The sequence below is a fragment of the Suncus etruscus genome, chromosome 3, assembly GCF_024139225.1.
Source record: "Suncus etruscus isolate mSunEtr1 chromosome 3, mSunEtr1.pri.cur, whole genome shotgun sequence".
Classification (NCBI taxonomy): Eukaryota; Metazoa; Chordata; class Mammalia; order Eulipotyphla; family Soricidae; genus Suncus; species Suncus etruscus.
Genome location: NC_064850.1, coordinates 2,927,924 through 2,952,077, shown reverse-complemented (window position 1 = coordinate 2,952,077; position 24,154 = coordinate 2,927,924). Strand labels below are relative to the sequence as shown.

At 43.5% G+C, this 24,154-nt stretch overlaps 1 protein-coding gene across 1 annotated transcript; it reads right to left on the bottom strand.

The window, feature by feature from the left end:
* Nucleotides 1–764: 764 nt before the first annotated feature.
* Nucleotides 765–23,299, bottom strand: PSMA3 (proteasome 20S subunit alpha 3). The gene is made up of 11 exons (XM_049770481.1): nt 23,230–23,299; nt 19,878–19,960; nt 16,556–16,679; nt 15,259–15,360; nt 15,109–15,182; nt 13,370–13,442; nt 12,097–12,162; nt 6,273–6,319; nt 2,370–2,437; nt 1,339–1,403; nt 765–936 (listed from the first exon to the last, which is right to left on the bottom strand). Exons 1-11 carry the CDS (start codon nt 23,248–23,250, stop codon nt 892–894), a joined length of 768 nt encoding a protein of 255 aa, XP_049626438.1. The 5' UTR covers nt 23,251–23,299; the 3' UTR covers nt 765–891.
* Between the last annotated feature and the right edge of the window lie 855 nt (nt 23,300–24,154).

The window sequence follows — 24,154 nt, the reverse complement described above, 5'->3', positions numbered from 1 at the left end:
AAGGCTGAGCTGGGTTTGATCCCCAGCAGCTTATAGGGACTCCATGAGTAACCAAAACAAAAATAAAAGCAGAAAGCCACAGTTGTAGGGCCTGAGATAGTACTGTGGTAAGGCATTTTGCCCTTGCATTCAGCCGACCAGAGTCAATGCCCAACACCCCATGTGGTCCCAGAAGTAACTCCTGAGCATCACCAGATGTAGCCCAGACATCAAAAAGAGAAAGAAAAGGACAGTTGCATGCCAAACTGATAGGACAGAAGTAGTTTGCATAGCACAGGCTGACTCCAGAAGGTCCTCTGCGCCTCACCGAGAAGCACTGATTGCAGAGCTAAGAGTAAGCCTGAAGCACTGCTGGCTGTGGTTGTTTCCAAAGAATGAAAAAGAAAAGGGAAAGCAGAGGAAATTGTTCCATGTAAAATGTGAGAAACTGGCCTGAACCCAATACAAAGTTTCACTCTGACTTCAGATTGTTTTTCTTTTTTTTCTTTTCAAAATAAGACGGTGGGTTTACACCATGGCCTAATAGAAACTTGGGGTCCTTTTTTTTTTTTTTTTTTTGGTTTTTGGTTGCCGGGACTCTGTATGCATGCAAGGCAAACGCCTTACCTCCATGCTATCTCTGGCCCCTCTCCACAAAACCTTACATTGTTAATAACAATCTGAATAACAAATTCAGAAAAACCTTTTTCACAGTACTTTTAAGAAACTAAATTTCATTGCTACACACTTAGTTGTCCCCACAAAGCAAGCAAATAGTAAAACACTAATCGTAAGACAAATTTAATGAAAATGGTATGGGGCATATAATAATCCACAGGGCCAGACACTTACAGAAGACTGTTACTAGAAACTGAAAAGGTAACAATGCTGAAGTAAATTTAGCTACATATTTTACATATTATCATCATCTGATTCATCTTCTTCCTTCAAAGATTCCTGTTAAGAGAAAAAATCATTTTAAATCTGTTGGAATCTGAATTCTATTAAGTACTTGCTATTAAATAAAATCCTTTATATAACCAAGAGCACTGCTGGCCATGAGTTTGATCCCTACCAAGAATTAACAAACAGTAAGGCATCCAAGTGAACTGAGAACACTCCTAACTTGGTTCATTACATATAAGTTGAATTATTTTTGTTCTAACAATTACTAAATTAGTATGAATGTTCTGACAATATCCTTAACCTTTAACAGAAACTTTTGGACCCAGGGCACCTTTATGCCATTGAGGATAGCCGAGAAAAGTCTTTCCTTACAGCTTAACTCAGTCGTTAAATATTGACCAAGTCCCTGTTCCATAAGACTCAGCTAAAAAAACGTATCACATTGTGGCTTACCTTAGCATATTTTTCTGCTTCTTCCCTGATGTCTTTTGGGACAATCTCATGTCTTCCCTTAGTTACTGTGGGGTGAGATATATTTTCAGTAAATTAGAAGTAAAAACTAGATAGGTTATTTGCAATACTGTACAGAATACAAATCAAGATACCAATCCAAAAATACTGTAAATCTGGGGGAGATACTTTAAACTCATTGTTTTAACAGATCTGATTAGCATAAATTGAGATTTTATGGAAGCAGTAGTTATGCTATTATCTTGAGTGTTCATTAATGCATATTATGATTTTTTTAAGCAACTCAATATATTTCTATAGCTACAGGATATGTGGAGAATAAAGATGTTTCGATAAAAAGCAAATAGCATTCATTTTACTCATTAATAAGCAGATCTTTGATCTCCGGGTATTACTTGGTAAATCTATTCTAGCATTTTCTACTAGACCATATATTTTCTGGTAGGTGACAATTTTGTGGGCACACCTGGTTTCTTTCTCCATGTTCGGGCTACGCCCAGAAGTGCTTTAAGAACCACGAGATCAAACTTGGGCAGCCTGCATGGTCTGCTCAGACATCACTTCTGATGGCTCTGGTGACTGCATGGGATTAAGAGACTTGAAGCCAGGTCAGCCATGAAAGGCAACCATCTTATCTAGTTGTGGGTTTTTTTTTTGGGGGGGGGGGGTTAATGGGGTGGGAGGGTCACATAGGCTTTCATCAGAGTTTATTTCTGTTTCTGTACTCAGGAATTACTCCTGGAGGTACTTGAGGGACGACATGGGGTGCAAGACTGAGACAGATCCCCTCGTATACTTTTGTCACAGCAGAGCCAACCAAGTGTCCTGCAAGATTCCATTTATACAGTAGCAGGCAACACTATACACAATGGAACTGGAACTCGGCAGAGTGGAGGAGGACTGGTTTCATGAAGGGGAGCACTCCTGGAAAGCCGTGTGCTCTAGTGACAGGAATGACGACTCATTTTATTTGTACATCTGATTTTCTGTGACATACTTTAAAAATGACTTACATTCACCGACCCAGCTGAGCTCTAATTCGAAAGCTTTATCCTTGACTTCATCATGCACTATATAAATTCTAGAACAGAAGGAGGAGGAATATATTCACTTAAGACATTGTTCACACACACACACCCATCCCTGTTAGCCCCTCTTTCTTTGAGGCATCTTGCCTTGCATAATTGTCTATGGTACCAAAGCACTTCTCAGTGACCCGAGAACCACCGTGGACCAACTACTGCCCCCCTTAATGGCAAAAGACAATACAATACGCAGACCATACAAGCAACAAAACAATCCAATATACTTTAATGCCCATTTTTTTTTTTTTTGGGTCACACCTGGCAGCCCTCAGGGGTTACTCCTGGCTCTAAGCTCAGAAATCGCCCCCCCTGGGGGCCGGGCGGTGGCGCTAAAGGTAAGGTGCCTGCCTTGCCTGCGCTAGCCTCGGACGGACCGCGTCCGATCCCCCGGCGTCCCATATGGTCCCCCAAGCCAGGAGCGACTTCTGAGCGCATAGCCAGGAGTAACCCCTGAGCGTCACAGGGTGTGGCCCAAAAACCAAAAAAAAAAAAAAAAGAAATCGCCCCCGGCAGGCACAGGGGACCATATGGGATGCTGGGATTCGAACCACTGTCCTTCTGCATGAAAGGCAAACGCCTTACCTCCATGCTATCTCTCCGGCCCCTAATGCCCATTTTTAATACAGTGTTTCAAAGAAGTGAATAAAAGATATAAAAAAAACTAAAGATTCGGGTGAAGAGGTTTGAATTGTCATTACCTAAAGCTTTCATTTGTTTGTTTTGTTTTGTTTTTGGGCCACACCCACGTGCTCGGGTTTCCTCCTGGCACTGCACTCAGAAATCGCTCCTGGCAGGATCAGAGGGCCATATGGGATGCCAGGGATCGAATAACTGTCTTTCCTGGTTTGGCAAGGCAAACACCCTACTGCTTGCTATTGCTCCGGCCCCACCTAAAGCTTTTTTAAGTATGTTTTATACCACTTATTAACTGGCTATCATCCCCTCCACCACCACCACCACCCCACGGTTGAAAGTGCGTAAGAGACCGTGTGGTTCTAGGAATAAAATGCCTGCCTGTTAGCCCTTTTCTGTACTTGGACACGACGAAGGCCAGACTCAGACATCCTTGCCCACTTCCTGAGACGGGGCTGTGGAACAATCATTCAGTGTCCTTCCCTAAGTTGCCTGCCTTGACGCAAACAAAGCACGCTACTGCAGGCAAGGCTGCCCTGTTGGATCATTCCAGTACCCCATGGTATTATGTAGGCCCTGGAACTTGAGGGGGGGTCGGGGAGGGCCGCACCACACCCAGCAGTGCTCAGGTTACTCCTGGCAGGCTCGGGAGTGCATGTGGGATGCCAGGGATCAAACTCGGTCTGTTCTGGGTCGGCCACATGCAAGGCAAATGACCTAACACTGTGCTATTTTTTTTAAAATCAAAATTATCCAATGGTCAGATCCTCGGACATCCCATATGGTCCCCTAGCCAGGAGTTCAGAGTGCATAGCCCTGAGTAACCCCTGAGCGTCAGTGGGTGTGGCCCAAATACCAAAAATAAATATATACCAAATGCCTGCATTCTTGGATCAAGAATCATGAATTTTGAAATATAATTCCAAGCTTAGTTGGTTGTTGCTCACTGTCACCGTTACATAGGCAGGCGTTCTTCTCTTCAGCCTTTTCCACTTGGGGAGGGGGGTTGGGCCACACCCAACGATAATCACTGCAGTTCCTCCTGGCAGCACTCAAAAATCACTCCTGACAGGCTCAGGTGACCTCGAGAGATGCCCGGGATCAAACCCGATTGGCTGCTGTAAGGCAAGCACTCTGACCATTGTACACAAATTTGCATCTTCGTTCTGGCATCTGTGCTCTCACCCAAATTTGCAGCTGGGTTCTATTCAGGAATTATTCCTGGCAGTAAATGGAGGACCTGGGGTGCCAGGGATTGAACCCTACAAGACAAGGCAATCATCCAATCCACTGCACTGCACTATCATTCTTGTCCCTTTGCTCATCTTATTAAAAAAAACTTGAATCACTAAAAGAAGTTTTAATGTATTAAATTTTTATATTGATTATTAAAACTTCTAATTAAAGGACTTTTTTTGTTTTGTTTTAGGGCCACACTCGGTGATGCTCAGGGGTTACTCCTGGCTCTGCGCTCAGAACTCACTCTTGGCTTGGGGGACCATATGGGATGCTGGGGGATCGAACTGTGGTCCGTACTAGGCTAGTGCACACAAGGCAGATGCCTTATGCCCTGCGCCACTGCTCCGGCCCCTTAAAAGAACTTTTAATGTATCTTAGCGAATGGAACAGCTTATGTTTTTTTCTGTTTGCGGGCCATATCCAGCGTGTTCAGGGCTGAATCAAATCTCCTGCATGCATCCTGTTCTCAGCCTTTGAGGTATCTCCCACCCCATAATATAAAAATTGAAAGTTACTATTCCTGTAATTGAGATACTGAGATATGTAACTGAGAGTTAGCAAGTGAATCCCCTTAGAGGTCCACGAGACTGTTCTCACTCATCTTCAATCAGCCTTCTACCACCGAAACAAGTTCACTGGCTCGAAACCCATCTTCCTCTAAGAATATTTGAATTCACCTTCTAAAATTACGCCCCGGGATCCTCATTCGCTGTTGATAAGAATGTTGACTCTCCAGCCATTATGGAAAATACAAGTATCTTTAGGAATCAAGCTTCCATATAATCCAGTCATGCCACATGAGGCCAAACACATGATTCAAAAGGTTCCTTTGCACTGCCTATGTTTGTTGGGGCATTATTTACAAGAGCCAAAATCTAGAAACAACTCAAGTGCCCAAGAGCAGTTATGATACAGACAAAGAAGTACTCAGCTAAGAAGTCAAGAAATCTGATCAAGCCTAGATCTGGAGTCTCCTGCTGACTGAAATGAGTCAAGGGAGAGGCAAACAGATCATATCACTAATGTGGGGATAGAAACAAACTGGAGAATACTTTGTTGAAAGAAGTTGGCAAGCTGGAGAGAGAGCGTGGCAGGAGGGCACTTTTGCCTTGCATGCAGAAGGACGGTGGTTCGAATCCCGGCATCCCATATGGTCCCCCAAGCCTGCCAGGAGCGATTTCTGAGCGTAGCAGGGGTCTTCAAACTACGGCCCGCGGGCCACATATTGTATTTATTCCCATTTTGTTTCTTCACTTCTAAATAAGATATATGCAGTGTGCATAGAAATTTGTTCATAATTTTTGTTTTTACTATAATCTGGCCCTCCAACAGTCTGAAGGACAGTGAACTGGCCCCCTGTTTAAAAAGTTTGAGGACCCCTGGCAGGAGGAACCCCTGCACGCTGCCAGGTGGGACCCAAAAACCAAACCAAATAAAACAAAACAGTTTGCCACAGTGGGAAGAGGAGGGTTAGGATAAGGAACGGACCAACTATGATAAACATAACAGGAAGTGGTCAGTTCGGATGAAAACTTTCCTGAAAGGTAAAGTGGTCTGTGGAATATGCTTCAGTAATAGTACTGCAAACCAGTGTTGTAAAGAAAAAAGGCAGCAGTGTATGCTGAAACTCAAATCATGAATAACTCTAAATTGTTAATTCCATTGAATCTATTTTTTAGAGATATTTTAAAGAGAAAACATGCCCTGAGTTACTTTCAAGCCAAACAGCCTAAAAAAATTTTTATTTTTGGTTTTTGGGCCACACCCGATGATTCTCAGGGATTACTCCTGGCTCTGCGCTCAGAAATCGCAACTGGCCTGGGGTGGGACGGCGAAGATCGAACTGAGGTCTGTTCTGGGTCAGCTGCGTGCAAAGCAGCTGTACTACTGCACTACTGCTTAAGATTAAATGTGTTCAAGTAAAATAATTGAGCTACTGTATGGAAAACTGCAACTTACATTTTCGCGACTTCTTTAACAACATCCCGACAGGTCATTTCTTTCATCTGCAAAAATAAGATAATTGTTAATTAGATTAAAGCCTTAAAAAAAAAAAAAGGCTGTTTCTTTCCACTGTTTAACTTCTGACTTTTGTGGACTCACTTGAAATGGCTTCTCAGATGAAGGAAACCCAAAATTTAAAGAAACTAAGCCGCGTTTTGGTGGAATGGCTTCTCAGATGAAGGAAACCCAAAATTTAAAGAAACTAAGCCGCGTTTTGTTGGAATGGTTGGTTAGTTTTGGGATACTCTCTGACACTGCTCAGGGTTTATTATGGATGTTCAGGGAACCACAAGGTGCCTGGTGAATATTTGAAAATTAGTAGAAAATTATTCCTTTGGGGTCACTGAGAGACTATAGCAGGTAGGGCATTAATTTGCCTTGCACACAGCTGACCTAGATTCAGTCCCTCCACCCCCCACCTCCACCCCCGATTTAATCCCCAGCATCCATATGGTACCCTGAGTCTGCCAGGAGTAACTCCTGAGCACTGCCTAGTGTAGCCAAAAAATAAACCAGAAGATAATTCCTTGTCAGTCTGAATTTATATACTGCAGGTGCTACAAATAGCCTATACAGGATTTCATTTAATACATAAGTTTTGCAAGATATTTCAAATGTTTTATGTATGTATGTTAACACTTTAAATGTTTGTGCAGGGCTAAAAGAGATTAGGCACTTTTCCTTGCATTCAGCCAATCCTGAACAACATATTACACCCCTTCCAAGTACATCCAGGGGTGATTCCTAAGCACAAACACAGAAAAGCCAACCAGGTGTTACCCAAATCTCCAAACCCCCTGTAGTAAGTCATCACTTGGCTGACCTCAGATTCAGAACTTATCATTAGGGGCGTATTTTCCAGCTGACCTGACTTTCTTCAGTCTTAGCAAGAATTTTTAGTACGCCTGTTTCTCCTAATTTAATTACCAGACAAAAGGAAACATCACACCAGCACAACCATGACTTATGTGACTGAAAGGAACAAAATATTATTTTTCCTTTTGTTTCTGCACTCAGGAATCACTCCTGAGGACTCATGGACAATACGGGACGCTAGGGATCAAAACTGGGTCAGCCACATGGAAGGCAAGTGCCCTGACCACTGTAGTATTTGTCTAGCCCAGAAATGACTAAATGTGGAGTCAAGAATGAGTTCTGGGGCCGGGAAGGTGGCGCTAGAGATAAGGTGTCTGCCTTGTAAGCGCTACCAAGGAACGGACCGCGGTTCGATCCCCCGGCGTCCCATATGGTCCCCCCAAGCCAGGGGCGATTTCTGAGCACATAGCCAGGAGTAACCCCTGAGCGTCAAACGGGTGTGGCCCAAAAACCAAAAAAAAAAAAAAGAATGAGTTCTGTTCACGTTATTGCACTAGCCACTGTGTTTAACCCATGGTTGAGCTTAGACCTTAGTCTTTTTATTTACTTACTTTTTTTCTTTTTTTGGTTTTTGGGTCACACCCAGCAGTGCTCAGGGGTTACTCCTGGCTCTATGCTCACAAATTGCTCCCGGCAGGCTCGGGGGACCCTATGAGATGCCGGGATTCCAACCACTGTCCTTCTGCATGCAAGGCAAATGCCTTACCTAATTGCTATCTCTCCTTGGTCTTAAAATCTTAAGAAATCCTGTGATCTGGCTGGAGCGATAACTGTTTGCCTTGCACACGGCTGCTCAGGACAGACCTGGGTTCAATCCCTAGGATCCCATATGGTCCCTCAAACCAGGAGTGATTTCTGAACACATAGCCAGGAGTAACCGCTGAGCATCAATCACTGGGGATGGTCCAAAAGCCCAAAAAGAAATCCTGTGATTATTTTTCTGTTTCTTGGGCCACACCCAGCACTGCTCAGGTCTTAGTCCTGGTTCTGCACTCAGGATTCACTCTTGGCAGGCTTGGGGAAACCAAAACCGAGTCAGACACCTCGAGGCAAGAGCCTTCCCTACTGTACCATCGCTCCAGCCCCTCGATATTCAAAATATATATTAAACATGAATTAAGCTTTATAGGTCAATAATGATATCATATGCCAAAGTTTTGTGGCAATAAAGAAAACAGTGATAAAGTACTTTGGCTTATAAGAAGGGCCATTCTATATGGTCCCCAAGTAATCCAGGCATGATTCCTGAACTCAGAGCCCCTAATAAGCTCCAAGCAAAGCCAGGCATGGCATAAAAGCACCACTAAACACCCCCCTCCCCAAAAGTCAAGCACTAAATATTTTCTGGAAACCTGCTTTACAAGGTTGAATAAATGGTTAAGCAAGTTTCCAATAGAGTCTTAATACATGATTGAACACTTTCCCCTTGCTGCAATTTACCACAACGGTGACAGGTCATCTTATTGTAGGTTTTTTTTTCTTAAATCATTCTTCATAATATAGTTGTTTCAGGCATTAAATGTCCAAATCCGGGGCCGGGCGGTGGCGCTAAAGGTAAGGTGCCTGCCTTACCTGCGCTAGCCTAGGACGGACCGCGGTTCGATCCCCCGGCATCCCATATGGTCCCCCAAGCCAGGAGCGACTTCTGAGCGCATAGCCAGGAGTAACCCCTGAGCGTCACCGGGTGTGGCCCAAAAACAAAAACAAAAAAATGTCCAAATCCTACCACCAGTGAGAACTTCCCTTTACCAGTGTGCCCGATTTCCATCCACCTCCACAAGCACACTTGACATGGTTGGTCACAACACAAAGGCAACCGAATGAGAACTAAAGCAGGGCCATTTGAAATGGCTGCTCTATCTCTCCATGGCGCTCCAAAAGCCAACTTAAGAGCTCACTGAGCTGTAGTCGGTGCTGATGAGCCTCTGTGTTACACTTCCGGCTCACTGAGCTGCTACTTGACCATGTGACTTTCTCATCAGATTTCCTGGGATAGTCTAGAATTCTGAGTCTGAGCTGTCACAAGCCTGCAAGTGGCTGCACACTCCAGAATTCAGAGACCTGAAACAAATTTGGTGGCTTGGCTATTTGTTACAGTTAAGTAGGGGAGCTGGGCCATTTCTGACGGAACAAGTAGGATATGGCACTGGTTCAAGCAGTGAACTGTGACCGTCCATGCAGAAAGGGGCATTGCCCCTGCAGGAAAACTTTTTAAGCTACAAGGAATGCGTGGAGTGGGAGCTAGGGCGATAGCGCCGTGGGTAGGGCTCTTGCCTTTCACACAGACAGCGTGGGTTCAATCCCCAACACACAGAAGGTCACCCCAACCTGCCAGGAACGACCCGAGAGCAGAGCCTACGGTTGTCCTGAATAACCACATTGTGTGACACAAAAAAGCAAAGAAATGGAGGGACTGGCATAGGATTCCTCCATAGTTCCGTGTAGAATGCCAAGCTTAGAAATATGAGGCTGAGTTTGATCCTCCACGATAGCTCATATCCCCAACATTTGTCCATGCAGCACTGTCACTGGTGCCATAACTGGTGCTATAACTGGGCACACATAACTGGTACCGTAACTAAAGTACATGATTCTAGTGAGCGCCACAGCTATGTAGGTGGCAATCCCACTCCCCAAAGCCAACACATGATGGCAGCAGCAAAATGGAATAAAGAGGAATGGGATGGATGAATGGTTTCAGTATTAAGGTAATCAATTTATGAATAAAAGGAAAATGGGGCACAGAGAGATAGCATTTGCCTTGCATGCAGAAGGACGGTGGTTCGTGTCCCGGGATCCCATCTGGTCCCCCAAGCCTGCCAAGAGCGATTTCTAAGCGTAGAGCAAGGAATGACCCCTGAGTGCTGCCGGGTGTGACCCAAAAGCCAAACATAAATAAATGAATAAATAAATGAATAAATAAATAAATAAATAAATAAAAGGAAAATCAGCACATTTTAAAGGAAATTTTCATTCATAGAAGAAAATCTGAGTAGTAAAAACAAAATAGGAACATACTTTAGATAGGAATGAAGGAAAAAGATTAGGCTTTTTTTTTTTTTTTTAAACAAAATAAAGGAAACTGGGGCTGGTGAGGTGGCACTAGAGGTAAGGTGTCTGTCTGCCTTGCAAGCAGACCGTGTCCATATGTTCCCTCCAAGCTAGGGGCAATTTCTGAGTGCTTAGCCAGGAGTAACCCCTGAGCACCAAATGGGTGTGGCTCAAAAAATAAATAAATAAAGGAAACTATAGGACAGTGTATTTACATATGGATAATGGTGGTGCCAGGGAATAACCCTTTATCTAAATGCAAGAGTCCAGTCTGTGGGTTTGTTTATGCTTTTGGGTTTGGCCATCCATTGGTGGTGTTCAGGCAGGGGAACACATGTGGTATTCAGAGTCACACCAGGGTCTTAGTTCTAGCTGTGTGTTAGACAAGCGCTTCAATCTTGTAACATCTCTCCAGCTCCAGTGTATAGTCTTTTTTTTTTTTTTTTTTTTTTTTTGGGGGGGGGTCACACCTGGCAGCGCTCAGAGTTTACTCCTGGCTCTATGCTCAGAAATCACCCCTGGCAGGCTCAGGATTCGAACCACTGACCTTCTTTTTTGTTTTGTTTTGTTTTTTTTGGGCCACACCCGGCGGTGCTCAGGGGTTACTCCTGGCTGTCTGCTCAGAAATAGCTCCTGGCAAGCACGGGGGACCATATGGGGGACCATATGGGACACCGGGATTCGAACCAACCACCTTTGGTCCTGGATCGGCTGCTTGCAAGGCAAACACCGCTGTGCTATCTCTCCGGGCCCAAACCACTGACCTTCTAAATGCAAGGCAAATGCCTTACCTCCATGCTATCTCTCCGGCCCCACAGAGTATAGTCTTTATGGAAATAGATTTCCTTTGCCAACAGCTATACTTCAGAGAAAATGATAGGGCCAAAGCACCAAAATTCTCACTGAAGTCTAACAGTACTACCACAAATGAGTTTCAAAGATTTGTGGAACTATATAAGAAATTTGTAGTTTCCAGATTACAGCTCAAAGGTATACATTTGACATCCTTGCGATTTTACCAAATAGCTTCTTTAAAAAGTTCATTTTTGACCAGAGCGATAGCACAGCACACTGGGGTGTCTGCCTTGCCACAGCCAAGTGGGTTTGATCCACAGCATCCCAAATGGTCCCCTGAGCTTGCTAGAAGTGATACGTGAGTACCACTGGGTATAGCCCAAAAACTAAAACTAAGACTTAATTACAAACATGTTTGTAATCATAGTGCTTAAATAAAGATATCATAAAATATTTAAATTTTGTTAATTTCTAGTAATCTTTTAATTTGTCTTTCTAGCAATAAGAAAATGTGTAACCAGTTGTGCATTAAAGATTTTTCACTTCCAGAAAAGGGTGTGATGGGAGTTGACACTGCTGATGGGGTTGGTGTTGAAAGAGTATATGCCAAAAAAAAATTTTTTTATTGTTGAAGTTAGAACCACTCTTTTTTGTTTTTTTTTTTTTTGGGGGGGGTCACACTCGGCAGTTCTCAGGGGTTCCTCCTTACAGGCTCGAGGGACCATGTGGGATGCTGGGATTGGAACCACCGTTCTTCTGCATGCAAGACAAACGCCTTACCTCCAACCTCCATGCTATCTCTCCAGCCCTGAAACCACTCCTAAAGCATGATGTATCGAACCCAAGGGCTCACACAAACCCCTTCCAATAAAATCACATTCCCAGCAACGTCACCATATTTCTTTTTTAGTTGTAAGTAATATATCTTAGTAACTTGAGAAAGCCCCTTTTTGAAACAGCAAACCACACAATATCCTTGAACAAAATGATTATTTACAGTATAATAAAATCTTTAATAGCAATTTTTCAGACATGCAGAATATTACAAATGTGTTACCTGAAGCTTTTCTATTTCTGTCTTTGCAGCTTGCCTGGCTTTGCCGATGGCACAGCCCCAATAGCCCTATTCAAAAGAACACACATCAAAATATAATTACTGACCAAAAATAATATATGAAAAATACTTTAATAACACCAAGAGGCTCAAGAAATTTCCAATTTAATCCTAGAAATATCTAGAATATTCAAAGCTTATTGTACATTTCATAAACTAGGGACATTTGGAGGGAGGGTTGGGCCACACCTGGCAGCACTCAGGTTACTCCTAGTTCTGCAGTTTCAGGGGACCATCTGGGATGCTGGGGATGGAACCCAAGTTGGCCATAAGCAAGGCAAATGCCCTACTACTGTGCTACCTACCGCTCTGGCCAACATTTTTCAAGCAAGTCTTGTTTTGGGGCCACACCCAGAGATGGTCAGAGGTTACTCCTGGCTCCATATTCAGGAATAATCCTGACATTGCTGTGGGATCCCCACTGGCTGCTACATACTATTTCCCTAGCCCCAAATAAAAAAATCATTTTTAAGAGAAAGATTTTGAGTTCAATGTTAAATCTCATTTTTTATTAACAAAGTTTTTTAAGATAGGGATGTTAATTTATATTTATGTATAATAATAATACAGTGCTCACTTAAAAAAAACAGCAAAACCTGTTTAAGCAAAAAAAAATTCAAGAGGCCCACAGCAGTGGTACAGCAATGGGGCGTTTGCCTCAAACATGGCCACCCCGGAATGGCCTTGGATTCAATCCCTGGCATCCTAATTCAGTTCCAAGACCTGTCAGGAGCTAATTCTGGGTGCAGAGCCAGAAGTAGCCCCTGAGCACCACTGGGTGTGGCCCCCAAACCGAAAAATGGGAGAGAGGGAGGGAGGAAGGGAGGGAGGGAGGGAGGAAGGGAGGGAGGAAGGGAGGGAGAAGGAAGAACTAAAACTGTCCAAGACAATTAAGGTAGTGGAAAGTCCAAGCAACCCCATTTTAAAAAGGAACACAGTAAATTCATTAAGACATTCTAATGTTTATAGGGTTAAAGGAAATACTACATCCAAAGCATGTTCAGTATGCAGCTTGTGTAACTAGTATATTGAAAATTCATTATCTTTGGTTAATAAAACGTCACTTTTACTGAATTCCATTTTATTCTATTTTTATCTTTCTGGTCACTTAAGTGAATTTTAGAGAAACTTCATATAATTCCAATAAATACTTTAAGTGCTACAGAAAGACTATTAAACTAGAAAAAAGAATCGCAGAGAATACAAGATTACTCACATATGAAACACCTGATGGGTCAATCATATAAAGTTGTGCACCGTCATTCGCACTGTAAGACCCGAGCATGAAACTGCAGAAAATTTAATACTTTAAATTATGGCTCTTTTTGGCATAAAAGCAAAACTAAAAAGCAATAATCTGCAATTATACTTTTTTTTTTTTTTTTGGTTTTTCGGGCCACACCCATTTGACGCTCAAGGGTTACTCCTGGCTAAGCACTCAGAAATCGCCCCTAGCTTGGGGGGACCATATGGGACACCGGGGGATCGAACAGGGGTCCTTCCTTGGCTAGTGCTTGCAAGGCAGACACCTTACCTCTAGCGCCACCTTGCCAGCCCCTGCAATTATACTTTTACAGATAAACTTAACATATTAACTATAATTCATAAGAACTACTCTGATAAGGTAGTTCCTTATAAAACTAACACTTGAAATTGTTCAAAACTTTAACTCGTATTAAACTTTCCTTGAATTTTTTGTTTTGTTTTTGCTCAGGACTTACTCCCGGGCTCTGCATTCAGAGATCATTCACCTCAGAGGACTAGATGGTGTGTTAGAAATGGGTTGATTCCCAGTCAGAACCATGGCAAGCATCCGACCTACCCACTGGACTATTTCCCTGGCCACTGTTTGTATTTGTTAGGAGACAGTAGAGCAGATCACAGAGTACTCATTGATGGGAAATACAACAAAGAAAGAGGACTGAATAGGGACCTATCAAGAACCACAAACATCCAGAGCCAAGCAGGCAAAATTCCTGATGTTGAGGACAGGGAATGTGACAAGCTCATCATCTTCATTGGCAGTCTTAGGTATTTTTCTGTAATAGTCTAAATTAATTCAGCACATTTTTATGTTCAGGAATCTGGATTAGGCCATCAGGTTACTGAATTAAGATATGAACTTACTTCAGGTTTTCTAAAATTGATTTTCATTCCTTTAGAAGTAGAAAAGAGGGGCCAGAGCAGTGGCGCAAGTGGTAAGGCGTCCACCTCACTCACACTAGCTTAGGACAGACCTCGGGATGTCCCATAAGGTCCCCCAAGCCAGGAGCAATTTTTCTGAGCGCAGAGCCAGGAGTAAGCCCTGAGCTGGGGTCACTGGGTGTGGCCCCAAAAAAAACAAAAACAAGAAAATAGAAAAGAGGTCTCCCCAAGCTCTGCCCTGCAGCTGTACTGCTGTGGAAGATCCCAGGGAGATAAGGGTGACAGCTTCTGACCCACCCCCCTTAAGTGCTTTGACATCCCTCCCCCAAAAAGGAAAAAAGAAGTGTAATCTCTTTTACAGAAAATAACAGGCCAGGGGCCATAATACAGCGCAGCAGGTAAGGCACTTGTCCGCACCTACAATAATCTAGTAGAACCATTTCCGGAGTCTCTTAACATCTATCCTCCTTAGTCATTTAAATATACAACTTATAAACTCAAAGATCAATCGACAACTAAGAAATTTACTTTCTTTTTTTTTTTTTTTTGAAATTTACTTTCTATAAACTTAATTAGCAACAAGAACTCAAGACATTTGGTAAATCGTTTTAATCAATGACTTATTTTGGCCAAATCTAGATTCATGACCGAACTCCACCGGGAAGTCACACTAAGCTTTGCTGGTTATATCTTTCCCACAAATATACATCTTAAAAAAAGTCACTGCCTTAATATTTCCTAGTAACAGTACTTTTAAGGGGAAACAAATACCGTTAGTATAGATATAAATTAGTTCCTCAAAAGTCATACCTGCAGCCAAAAGGTCGAACAGCACTGTAGAGCGTATATGCATGTACATACATGGCAACTCTGTCGGCAAGATGCTGAGGGAAGGAAACAGAAGGGCTTCTTAATAAGCTCCTATTACTCTTCAGAATGCTCAACAAGTTACCAACTTACTTTCAGTGGGATGTTATAGCCGAAGTTAGATCTAAAGTTGGAGGCTTCTTCTCTTGCGATGTCTGCTAAGGAGCGAGCATCTGCCAACAAACCTGCTACTGCCTAAAAAAAAAAGAATCAATTTAATAAACACAGTTCTATTACAAGTCAAGTGCAACAAGCATCGCCATCAAAAATAAATTTTTGGCTCAAGTTCTTACAAGGCATTCTGGCATGTTGCTGTTTGAGTACAGAATTATAATTTGGAAATCTACCAAGTACAACTTCCAAGTGTAACTCTATTATCCGCATCCAGACATAATCTATAATAAAATCTCTGTCTTCCCTACTTATATTATTATTAAAAATAAAGCAAAAAATAATGAAAACACCGGTCCTCTCTAGGATTGGTCTTTACTTGATAAGTCAGAGTAGTATAGTGGGTAGGGACTTGCCTTACAGATTGTCAACTGGACCAGGTTCAATCGTGGGCATCCCAAACACCAGCAGGGGGTTCTCCCTCATCCCTTTCGTGCAGACCCAGGGATAAACCCTAAGCAGTCAGGTGCAGTCCAAAAACAAAGCATAAAACAAGGGGAGGGGAGGAGTACCACGAGTGGCTAAAAGAAAAGCCCGCTAACCTGCTTTTATGCTAAAAATGTCCTTTTTTTGTTTTGGGGTCAGATCCAACAGTCTTCAGGGCTTACCCCTGGTTTTGTGCACAGAGATCACTCTTGGCAGAGACTGAGGGAGCAGTATGTGGTTCTGGGGATTGAGCCAGGTCAGCCACATACAAAGCAAGCACCCTACCTGCTATACTCTGTCTCTAGCCCTTTAGACACATTTTTTAAATCATTTCTTCAGTATGACAGTAATTTTCATAAGCAATGCAAAAACAAAAACAAACAAACAAAAAAAACCCTGGAAATGTAAAGCTTCTTCAAGTTTGCCTTGACCTGGCAAACTATGCTGCCAAAATCTTTTTTCACATTATTTCTCCCTTTTCTCCTTTTTCTCTTTTCCAGTGAAATTAAGGTTCAGTCACAAGTCTCATACAAGGCAAGTACTTTACCACTGAGCCACATCTGTAATCTTCACCCTATTCTGAAATCACTTGGTATTTTATATAATATTATAAAAATACTGTATTTCTTTTAGATAGAAAACATCACAAGCCAGTAACTGATTACTTCAGAGGCTGCTCTCTGATGTACTTTTGCCTCAATGCTAAAAAAGTTCTTATAATCTATTTTAATATATTGCAATTACTTCATAAGAAATTACAATGCAAAAAGAAGAGTTTTACATATGATCTTACCATCCCAACATGCCGGTCAACATTAAAAAGTCGCTTGTTAGAACCTTCTTCATAAAGTTTAGAAAGGACTAATTTTTCAACCCCAAAGACGACTCCATCTTTACATCTGATTCCAATAGCTGTACTGAAACAAGAGGATATCGCAATTTATAACTGAAAATAAACACTAAACTAACTTAAGAAATAAAACCCACTGAAATATGTAACATTTAGGTTTTTTTTTTTTTTGGTTTTTGGTTTTTGGGCCACACCCGTTTGACGCTCAGGGGTTACTCCTGGCTATGTGCTCAGAAATCACCCCTGGCTTGGGAGGACCATATGGGACACCGGGGGATCGAACCGCGGTCCATCCGCTTGCAAGGCAGACACCTAACCTGTAGCGCCACCTTCCCGGCCCAACATTTAGGTTTTTGTTCTGATTTGTTTTGGGGGGAAGAGTGCCACACACAGCTGTGCTCAGAGCTCACATGGAGCTCATCTGGTTGCCATCCCTGGTACCACAATCCCAAGCCCCACCAGGAATAATTGCCAAGAACAGAACCAGAAGGAAGCCCTTAGCACCAAGGAGCAAAGCAAAACAAAATAAATAAATAAATAAATAAATAAATAAATAAATAAATAAATAAATAAATAAATGAAAACTGGGCTGAAGAAACTACAGCCCTGCATGCACCTGACTTGCTTTTGATCCCATATGGTCCTGAGCACTGCCATTAGCGCCGCTGGGTATAGCCCCCAAACCAATCAATCAGCCAACCAATCAAAATAAAGTCTTTCTCAAGAGCCCAGGTCCTTGTGCAGCTGCCAGGATGTATGGGATCCACCTCCATCAGCAGGGCTGCCTGGGCCTCTCTGACTGGGAGAAGAGGGAGTGGTCCCAGGCAGTACCCAGCGCTCTGCATGACCTACATCAGTGCTAAATCCATGACCTAAGGCTGCAGCAGCCAAAAATAGCATCATTTCACTTTTCCTTTTGTTGCTTTGTTCATTTAAATGTCTATTTAGAACTGCACTTTGTCAAAAATCTCCCATTTTACTTCCTGGGTAACTAAGGTTTTAGCTTTTCCGATGTGTGGATCAATAATTTATAGGCCAATTCCATCCTAAGTAGCCAAGCTCTGGGACCCCCTAGTGCTTGGTTGAACAACAATCACAAGACGACAAAAATACATATATTAAACTTGGGGGTAGTTCTGTGCCTTTCAACATGTTGTACAGCTTTTCCTAAATCATGTCTTCTTTTTACCCCCTGTACATCCTCAATATTTCCAATGTTATTTGCATTTATTCCAAATAATCTCTCTTGCGACTGATAGTTTATACAAATTCTGTGTGCTGCTGAAGAATGCAATCCCCACTGGGAACCTCAGTGAGCACAAAACCTCCTACAAAGAACTATGAATAATACAACCACCAGAATGTGCAAGCGCATAACAATTCAAAAAACTAAGTCTGAATCCCAACAAGCACCTCAGCTGAAGTGACAAGAGCACTAGCCCAGTCATTTCAACAAGGGAAAGGAAGAGGAAAAATAAAAAATAAAGGACCCACAAGGCTGCAGTAATGGTACAGGAGAGAAGGAGCTTGCCTTGCATAGGGTGACCCCGGATGACCTCGGCATTGCATGTGGTACCCCAGCACTATCAGAACGTGGGATCCCCAAAATGCTGAATAATAAAGATGTAATACAGTATGGGGGTTAAGAGGCCTGTCTTGTCTGCAAGTGTCCAACACCTGTTTCAATACCCGACACAACATTTGGTCACCTGTGCCCTACCAAGAGTGATACCAGAGCATAGGGCCAAAGCAGGCCCGGGCACACACAGATGGTTATAGCCCAAAGACCAAATATATAATAGTTATTACCAAAATCAAGAGCGCAAAGATAATGGTTCTTTTTATTTTTTGTTCAGTTGGGTTTTCTGCAAGCATGTACATAGTAAACATAAAATTTTTTCAATGCCGGTCGGGAAAAGTAGTAGAGTGGGCACTTGCCTTGCTCACAGCCAATCCACAGTCAATTCCCAGCACCCCAAATTGTCCCCCAACACCACCAGGAAAGATCCCTGAGTGCAGAAAACCAGGAGTTAACCCCTGAGCACAGCCCAAAAAGAAATAGTAATTTTAATGAAATTTTATAAATTAAAATTTAGGGGGTCATATATAGTTCAGCAGATACGAAGCTCACCTTGCTTGCAGTTAATCCAGGTTCTAGCCTAGGTACTAGAGCTCCGCCAGGAACAAACCCTGTGCTCATTCAGGAGTAAACACAGAGCCAGAAGCCCTGAAGCTGAACATGCTATGTTTCTTAGGAAGTGCCTCCCCCAAAAATCTCATACAGAACCACAGCAATAGTATCGCAGGGGAGATACTTTGCAGTGCATGTGGCCAATCCCTATATGGTCCTTCAAGCCAGCCAGGACTGAATTCTGAATACAGAGCCAGGAATAAGTCAAGTCCGGAGCACTGCCAAGTGTGACCAAAAAAATAAAATAAAATTTTCACACAGCTGTTTAAAAAGATGACAGAAGTATAACTGACAGAAAAATGTTACCAATAAAAGACTAATTAAATTTGTCAATGAGCTATAAGGTATATGGAATCATTTTAGTGCATTAAAGTTAAAAAAAAAAAGAGGCAGGGATCAGAGAGATATAGTACAGCAGGTAGGGAATGGAACTTACCTTGTGTGTGGCCAACCTGGGTTGGTATCATCTCTGGTATCATATATAGGCACCTGAAACCCTCTAGAAGTGATCTCAGCCAAGAGTAAGCCATGAGCACAGAAAGGTATCACCCCAAAAAAAACAAAATAAAATCGAAAACACACCAAAACAAACAAACAAAAAACAGGGCCAAAGTGATAGTCCATTGGGTAGGGCATTTGCCCTGAGACCCAATATCGTTCCACATAAGGTCCCCCGAGTCCATCTGGGGTAACTCGAGTACAGAGCCAGTAGTAACCTGAGCTGGGTGTGGCCCAAATACCAAACAAACAAGAACACCAGTAAAGGCAGGGAATTCAGTAAAGTATGTTAGCAATTCTACACTTTCTGAAATGTAGCAGATGAGAACAAATTAAGAGATCCTTGTTGAAAGGCCAGAGCTACAGTGTACAGTGGGTAAGGTGCTTTCCTTGCATAGGGCCAACCACGGTTCAATCCTTAGGAACCCAAACAGTCCCCCAAGGTTTGTCAGTTGTACTAAGTACTGAGTCCGGAGTCAAGCCTAAGCACCACGAGGTGTGCCCTCCCATTAAACATGGGGAAAGATTTAATACTTGGCTAACCCATACTATTTCAAGGAAAAGAATGTTTCTTACCTGCTATTTTCCACGGCTTTCATGGCATATTCAACTTGAAAAACTCTTCCATCTGGAGAGAATGTAGAAGCTGACAAGTCATACTACAAGCAAAAAGCAACAATAAGTTGTTTATAAGCATATATCTGGCGATATAACCTGATTTTCCCCCCTTTAAACGACATAGTCATCAGAAAACTGAAGAAGCATGTCAGAGCAGCATATGAGAAACTTCAGATTCTGCTACTGAAAACTATATAAAGTCAGAATTTCTTCATGTAGAAGAAAAAGTTCATTTCGTAAAACAATATTACATGAGGTAATTAGCATGGGAGTCAATATTTTAAGGCACACTGGCTGGGCCAGAGGGATAGTAACATGGTAGGGTCTTGCAATGCACATAGCCAACGTGAGTTAAGATTCCCTGGCATCCCATTTGGTTCCCTGAACACTGCCTGGAGTGACTCGTGCAGACAAAGCCTGTGTAGTAACCCAAGCATTACCGCCTATGACCCAAAATGAAACAAAAAGAAAAATATACGTATATATTTTCGTTTTGGGGCCACACCCAGCTACACTTCAGGGTTACTCCAGGCTCTGCGCTCAGAAATTACTCCTGGGATGAAGCCAGAGAGATAGCACAGCAGTAGGGCATTTGCCTTGCAAGTGGCTGACCGGAGACCAACGGTGGTTTGAACTCCAAGCCTGCCAGGGGCGGTTTCTAAGTGCAGAGCCGGGAATAACCCCTGAGCGCCACGGGGTGTGACCGCCTCCCCCAAAAAACCAACAAACCAAAAAGAAATTACTCCTGGGGGCCAGAGCGATTGCACAGTGGTAGGGCATTTTCCCTGCACGCAGCCAATTCAGGATAGTTTGATCCTGGTTTGATCCCTGGCATCCCAGATAGCCCCCCAAGCCAGAAGCGATTTCTGAGCACATAGGCAGGAATAACTTGAGTGTCACCGAGTGTCACCGGGTGTGGCCCAAAAAAACAAAAGAAAACCAACAAAACATACATACACAACAACAACAAAAAAAAAAAACCAACAACACACACACACACAAATTACTCCTGGCAGGCTTGAGAGGAGGGGGCTATATGGGATGCTGAATAATGAACTCTGGTCGACTGCATGCAAGGCAAATGCCCTACTGGCTGTGCTGTCTATCGCTCCAGCACATAGATATATATTTTTTGTTTGTTTTTGTTTTGGGGTCACACCCAGCGGTACTCAGGAGTTCCTCCTCACTCAGCGCTTAGAAATCGCTCCTGGCAAGCACAGGGGACCATATGGGATGTCGGGACTCGAACCCCTGTCCATCCTGAGTCAGCTGCGAAGGCAAAGCGGCCCGCCTCTATGGTATCTCTCCAGCCCCGAGATATGATTTTTAAGATGGTCATGAGACATTTTCAAGATGAAGAGCCACGGACTTTCAAATACTAAATTATTTCTCCATGCTATTCAATGTAGTAATACAAAAAAGAAAATCTCGTTCTTTAAGTTCTTCATTTTCAAGCTGTCTTGAATAACTGGAGCTGACAATGACAGGGTTTTGTTGTTGTTTTCATTTTGAAATTTTTTGTCTGTTTCGGAGGTTGTTTTGTTTGGGGGCCACACCCAGCAATGCTCTGCGATTATCCCACTCGGGAGTCACTCCAAGTAGGGCTCAAGGGACCTAGCAGGGATGCGAGGGATCAGACAGGGTTGGCTACAGGCAAGGCCATCCATCAATCACCTGATCGGAACACTGTACTACTGCTCCGGCCCCCTTTTCTTTTTCACTTTCATTTTTTTTGATCACCATGAATCCGTTCCAAAGTCATTCATTATTTCCATGCGTACAATGATCCAAACCAATCCCAGCGGGTGGTGACACTCTGAAGTATTATATTTAGTATTATACCAGACACATAAAAGGCAAGGCACAGGAAGCAGTAGCCTGAAGGGCTTTACTGTTATTTCATCATGCCAGCCGAGTCCAAGCTTTGAATGTGGAGGAACAACTCTTGCTATGTGGAAGAATAAAAAAAAGAACAACCTAGGATACAAAATCAAGAGACCTGTGTGTGTGTATATAACTCTTGCTATGTGGAAGAATGTGTGTGTGTGTGTGTGTGTGTGTGTGTGTGTAGGAACAACTGTTGCTATGTGGAATAAAAATGACAACCTAGGGGCCGGGCGGTGGCGCTGGAGGTAAGGTGCCTGCCTTGCCTGCGCTAGCCTAGGACGGACCGCGGTTCGATCCCCCGGCGTCCCATATGGTCCCCCAAGAAGCCAGGAGCAACTTCTGAGCGCATAGCCAGGAGTAACCCCTGAGCGTCACAGGGTGTGGCCCAAAAACAAAAATAAATAAATAAATAAATAAATGACAACCTAGAAAACAAAATCAAGAGACCTGTGTGTGTGTGTGTACAACTCTTGTTATATGGAAGAATGTGTGTGTGTGTGTGTGTGTGTGTAGGAATGACTTGCTATATGGAATAAAAATGACAACCTAGAAAACAAAATCAAGAGACGTGTGTGTGTACAACTCTTGCTATGTGGAAGAATTGTGTGTGTGTGTGTGTAGGAATAACTTGCTATATGGAATAAAAATGACAACGTAAAAACCAAAATCGAGATGTGTGTGTGTATACAACTCTTGCTATGTGGAAGAATAGTGTGTGTGTGTATGTGTGTGTGTGTGTGTGTGTGTGTGTGTGTAGGAACAACTCTTGCTATGTGGAATAAAAATGACAACCTAGGAAACAAAATCCAGAGGGTGTGTGTGGGTGTGTGTGTGTGTGTGTGTGTGTGTGTGTGTGTGTGTGTGTATAGGAACAACTCTTGCTATGTGGAATAAAAAGGACAACCTAGAAACCAAAATTAAGAGACGTGTGTGTGTGTGTGTGTGTGTGTGTGTGTGCAGCTCTTGCTCTGTGGAAGAGAGAGAGAGAGAGAGAGAGAGAGAGAGAGAGAGAGAGTGTGTGTGTGCGCGTGTGTGTGTGCGTGTGTGTCTGCGTGTGTGCGTGTGTGTGCCGGGAAGCCAAGCAGCCCCGAGGCAGCGCGACCCACCCGCAAGGCCTCGCGGCCTCCAGCGTGCAGGAGCAGCGGGGCCCTCGCGCAACGGACCCGCGGAGGGGAGGCAGGGCCCGGGCGGGCGCAGACTCCGGGAGAGGCTCGGGGTCCCGCGCTCCGGCCCCGCGCCCTCCGCTCCCTCCGCGCCCTCCGCTCCCCGCAGTGACTCAGCGGCGCCCGCCACGCCCACGCAGGCCGCGCCGTCCCCGGCCCCCCGTGCCGCACCCCCACGCGCCCCGGGCGACCCGAGCGGCCCCGAGCCCGCCCCCCGACCGCGAACGCGCCGCGGCACAGGCGCCGCGGGCCGCGCTCACCCCGGTGCCGATGGAGCTCATGGCGCGGAGCGGCGCGGCGCGGCGAGGCCACCGATCAGACAGCGGACGCGCGGACGGACGGCGCAGGCGCCTCACGCAGCACGCAAGCGCGTCACGCAGCACGCACGCGCGTCGCGCCAGCATCGCGGCTCCCCATTGGCTGCCGCGCGGCCAGTCTCGGGACGTCTCACGGGTCGCCGCGCGGCCCACGGCGTTCCAGGCGGAGCTGCTTCCGCGGTCTTCAGGCCGCCGGCGAGACGCGGAGGGTTCTGGGAAAAAGGACGGCGGAGGAGGGAGTGGGAGCGGGAGTGGGAGGGGTGCGCCTGCGCAGAGTCGTAGGCACCGGGAGGGCGGAAGGCATTGGGGCAGCGCTTTGACAGTGGGTGGCTTGGGGAAGCCAGCGCTCCTTTCCCTCAACTAGGAGTCTGATTACGACCTATTACATATGACAGCTAGCTATCGAATACCTATATAAATCTATAGGTGTCATTATTCTGTATTAGATATAAAAATCTATATTTTATTATTTAAACTTACTGATAACCATATCTATTATATATCATAGCTGTATGATGTTTATATATAAATCTATTTTTATTATTTACAATTATTTTATATGCAAATCTATACTTTTATTATTTTCAAATTATACCTATTATATCTATATACAAACGCATATAATGTTATTGGTTTAAGATTATATTATACCTATCTACAAATCTATGTTTTTATTATTTTAAAATTACATTATATCTATTATAAGTCATATCTATATATACCTATACACAAATGTACATATTTTTATTAATTTGAAATTATACCCAAATACAAATCTATTTTTATTACTTCGTATCTATTATGTATGATATAAACATACATTTCATTACTTTGAAATTATTATTTTAACTTGTTATTTATTATTTTA